Raw genomic sequence first — 4,298 nt, 5'->3', positions numbered from 1 at the left:
TTTGAGCATTTTAAAATCTTTCTTTTTAAATTTTTTGTAGTTTTGTCAATTTAAGATAAAAAATTGTGTTGCTTTTATTAGTATTTTTATTTAAAAAATACTACAAAAGCAAATTTTTTTTAGATTAATTTTATTTTAGCGTTAAAAATTAATAAATTAATAATTAATTAATTAATAAAGTAACGGAAAAATTAATAAATTGATACTTTTTTAAGTAACAATAACGAGTCACTTTTGGTAATCAATAATTGATAATTACTTACTTTTTCGACTCAGTAACGAGATATTTTTAAACACAGTAACTTTTTCAACCTTGTAAAAAATAAAGCGCATGAAATGCAACATCCTCTGTATGTCTGTGCAAGGAGAGGGGCGTTATCGAAAAGCAGGAAATACTCTCAACGCACGTTCAATTGATTGCTACACACTTTCTTTGTTAATAGAAGTCTCTATAAGTGCCTTTGCCAGTTCGGAACAGTGACGGTTAAATTGATATACGGAAAATCGCGGAGAAAAAATATACATTTCGACAGAAAAATGAATGATAAGTCTACTTCCACCAAAATGGAGATACTCGAAGATATTGCGAATGATCCACCGTCTACATCCATTAAAGCGGAAATGCACGAGAATATTGTGATTAAAGAACCAGTGGCTGCCATTGACACAACGGACAAGAAAGGTCAAAATTATAATACAAGACAGGCAAACAGCTTTGCGGCTAAGAAAACTGTAGCACAGGGTATGATGGATGTCGCACTCATAACGGCTAATGCGAATCAATTGAGATATCTCATTGAATATCAGCGAAATAGTCCGATGTTTTATCTTATTATGATTTTGATTATCATCAGTCTCTTATTACAGGTAATACCCTACTAAATATATTTATTAATAACTACAATAAATTTAATAATATAACTAATAAAATAGATTAAAAAAAGTAACAAAAATTTTATTTATAAAATTAAATTATTTTTAAAAATCATTCCAATAGTTTTAAAAATTAATTTTTATATTTTTCTGTCTCTTTTCAATATAAATACTACTTCGTATCATTATTAGCAATTCTTCAAAAATCTTCTCTTTTAATTGTAAAATAATTTTTAAATAATTAAAAACATTAGAATTGTGTACAACATAATTGTCATGTCGCAATTATTATTAAAAACTATAATGTGTTTTTATTAAAAATCTAAGTTACATTATGAAAATAAAAGAACAAATAAACAATTAGAATTTTAAAAGTTTTAAACTAATTTCTAATTTTAAATAATAAATATATATCCCTTAATAAATTTCTATAATTTTTATTATATGCAATCTATACTCTTACTTTATTATAACGCTTGATTTCTTTAATCATAACTAATTTCCAAGTAATATCTCTTATATCTCTTTATCTCGAGAATTTATCGATAACGTTTCAATAAACAAAGCACTTACGAAACTTGAATTCAGATTCCGATTAGAAAGAGAGAGAAGCCAAGCACTTATTTGATTCGTATTCATAACAATCGGAAAGTTTCCGACACTTTGCGAGCAAATTAAATTAATTCCAATTACAGAATAAGAATTAAATATATTAAGTTATTTAATCTATTTATGTTGAATTCTAAATGCGAACTAGTACCGCGTCATAGTCTAATTGCTCTATTATTAATTCTTATTTTTTAATTTCAAAAATCCTTCATATTTTTGTTCTAATTAGAATGTTGACAACCAAAGCGTAAACCATCACTGCATAATTTGAAGCTAAGGTTGTTGTAGAGGGTGTCCAATAAATCGCCTGCAATACTTCGGGAGGTGATTCGGGACCCAAAAAGAAAGAAAAAAGTTACATAAACATAAGTCAGGAAATAAATCGTTTCCAACCTCGTCATGATCATAATCTTGATGTTGTCGAGCTCACGATCCTGAACAATATTCAAAAGATTTTAGTTATTGTTGGGACACCTGGGTAATGCTAGTGCCGACAGTACTGTAACTTTCAAGCTTATAACTCAACTTATAACTCAAAAAGTGCTTAATGAAAAAATATTTTATTATAGTATTTTGGAAAGCTCTTAAGATAAGTTACATGCATAGAATATGCAAAGAAAAATGAGTTCCATTAAAAAAATTTATAGTGATCTTTTCCTAATCTTGACAACGCCACCCAAGGTCAAACTGATAAGATCAGTAAATAGATCTTTTTGAACTCTACAACTTTTGTCTGAAACACTTTTATGTAAAACTTATATTTTCCAAGATATTCAGGTGTCCCGGAACTTTTTGAACATTCCGATATTAATTATTTAATATACAAATAGGTTTCGTATAAAAGAAAAAATAATTTCTTAGTAAAAATATTGCATATTTGTATAATAATCTCGGCGTTATTAAGAGGGTCCTTGTAGCATCTCTATTACTTGTCATATCATCGTGCCTGAGCGCGCGAAATGTCAGCTCTGTGATTAGCCAACTTTAATCGCTATTAATTTAAAAACTATTATAATTTTGATATTTTCGTATTAGGATTTTCGTCTTTGATCTAGAATATTTTAAAGAATCCTCACTTAAAAGAAAATCCGCAGGTTTTGTGAATATATATCTACCTATGTGTGTGTGCGTGTGCGTGTGCGTGTGCGTGTGCGTGTGCATGCATGCATGTATGTATGTATGTATGTATGTATGTATGTATGTATGCACATGTATATAGTCACTTAGAAATATTATCAATGTTAGAGAACAGAAAAACATGATTAATTTTTGCATTTTTGCACGGTGACAATTTGCAACGTGACAATTTTAATATGATAAAAGTTGTAGCGTTTCTTTTAACGAATACAACGATGTATGATATAGCAAAATTATTTATTATAGCAGAATTATAAGAGTTATTTTGGTTTAAAAGGTTATAGGATTCTCTACGTTAAAACAACATTTAAAGCAGAGGGTAAAAAAAAGAGGAATCGAGTGCGGTTGTGAAAGCGCAAAGAGTTCAATAAAAATTAGTATAAAATAATAAACATAAAAACGTACGTTTCAGTTAATTTCTAGCCTTCATCAGCGCAAAAATTCATCTCATTACAAAAACATTTAACTAGCGTAAATCTTGAAGATATAAAAGTTTCAATGTTATTACATGCCTCGGTGGTCTAAAGGTAGGACGCCCCTCCAACAAACATGGAGATCTGGGTTCGATTCCTGGCTGGGGTGATATTTTTTCGCAATAAATTTTGTTACAGATTTGTATAGATGTAAGTTAGCAATCATTCGACGTCGCGAGGGAGGGGGGATTTATTGGATGCAAGTGAGCTTCAAGTACTGGATGCTTTGAACATCGATTTATTAGATTGCAATTTAATTGTGATATTACACACTATTCGGTTCGGAACTGCGGAGAAGCACGCGATGGGCGGCCACGTGGTGTTATATGAAAATTGTAAGATTCATACTAATATTATATAGAAGCACCAAGATCCGCTTTGTACCGTGTACGTTACGATCTCAATTGTTTGTTAAAAGTTTCATCCACTCCAATAGTCAAAATCATAAACAATCATGTGATTCGCCGCTATCCATAGGCAGTCGGTCAAAAGCCGGCAAGTTGATAAGAAGCATTTATCTCAAGCCAATTGAAAGGCTGGATGGAATACTGATCTAATATAGAAAATGTAAATTTTATTTAAAAAGGTCCAAAGGGATAAAATGAGAAAGACTCATCTCAAGAGAGCACGCGAAATACATACCAGAACACAGAATATTCGTAATTTGATAAAATAATGGAGTAGTGCGCATATTAGATACTACCGTGACTGTGGTCGATGTGTGACACAACGAATAGACATAGTATATGAAAGTCAAGAGACGATGTATACTCCCAATAATAATAAACAAAATGAGTACTACAAAAAAACATGGTAAACTGAGCTTCTCCGTGTCTGTATTTAAATTAATGCCATTATCTTGTCGCTTAATATTAATCATCTCGGAGATTAATCGTTTATGGTAATTGCGTTCAACATTCAAAACTCTCACATGATATCCCAATGACATCCCAATTAAAGGTGTGGCTATAATTTAATGCATAATCAGTAACAACAGATTGAGTAGCAGTATTTCTCATTATTTGGTTCTTGTGTTCAGCGATTCTAGTTTTAAGTTGTCTATAAGTCTGTCCGACATACGTTGCATCGCAATCATTGCAAGAAATTTCATATACTAGTTATTTATGCATCAAGGGAAGGTGCGCGCTCGCGCGCACGAGCCGTATCTGAGTTTCGAAGATATCAGCCTGTCCATTGACAGACGGC

The 4,298-nt window shown here is 31.0% G+C and overlaps 2 protein-coding genes across 3 annotated transcripts in view; both read left to right on the top strand.

Moving 5' to 3' along the window:
• LOC105450746 (protein Skeletor, isoforms B/C) overlaps nucleotides 1-4,298 on the top strand; it is a 173,318-nt gene that overhangs the window by 57,852 nt on the left and 111,168 nt on the right.
• The window catches only part of LOC105450732 (ninjurin-1-like), an 11,929-nt gene continuing 8,059 nt past the window's right edge, over nucleotides 429-4,298 (top strand). Inside the window, exons 1-2 of one of the 2 annotated variants that reach the window (XM_011690717.1) lie at nucleotides 429-867; nucleotides 1,712-2,501. In XM_011690717.1, the coding sequence (XP_011689019.1) occupies nucleotides 538-867; nucleotides 1,712-1,753 (372 nt within the window). In that variant the 5' untranslated portion in view covers nucleotides 429-537 and the 3' untranslated portion in view covers nucleotides 1,754-2,501. Of the gene's footprint in view, nucleotides 868-1,711; nucleotides 2,502-4,298 lie in introns of those variants that run through there. The other variant, XM_011690726.1, reaches the window with a different exon arrangement.

Source organism: Wasmannia auropunctata, unplaced genomic scaffold, assembly GCF_000956235.1.
Source record: "Wasmannia auropunctata unplaced genomic scaffold, wasmannia.A_1.0 LD336106.1, whole genome shotgun sequence".
In the NCBI taxonomy this organism is placed as follows: domain Eukaryota; kingdom Metazoa; phylum Arthropoda; class Insecta; order Hymenoptera; family Formicidae; genus Wasmannia; species Wasmannia auropunctata.
Note: the sequence above shows the minus strand (reverse complement) of the source record. Positions and strands in the feature narration are given on the sequence as shown.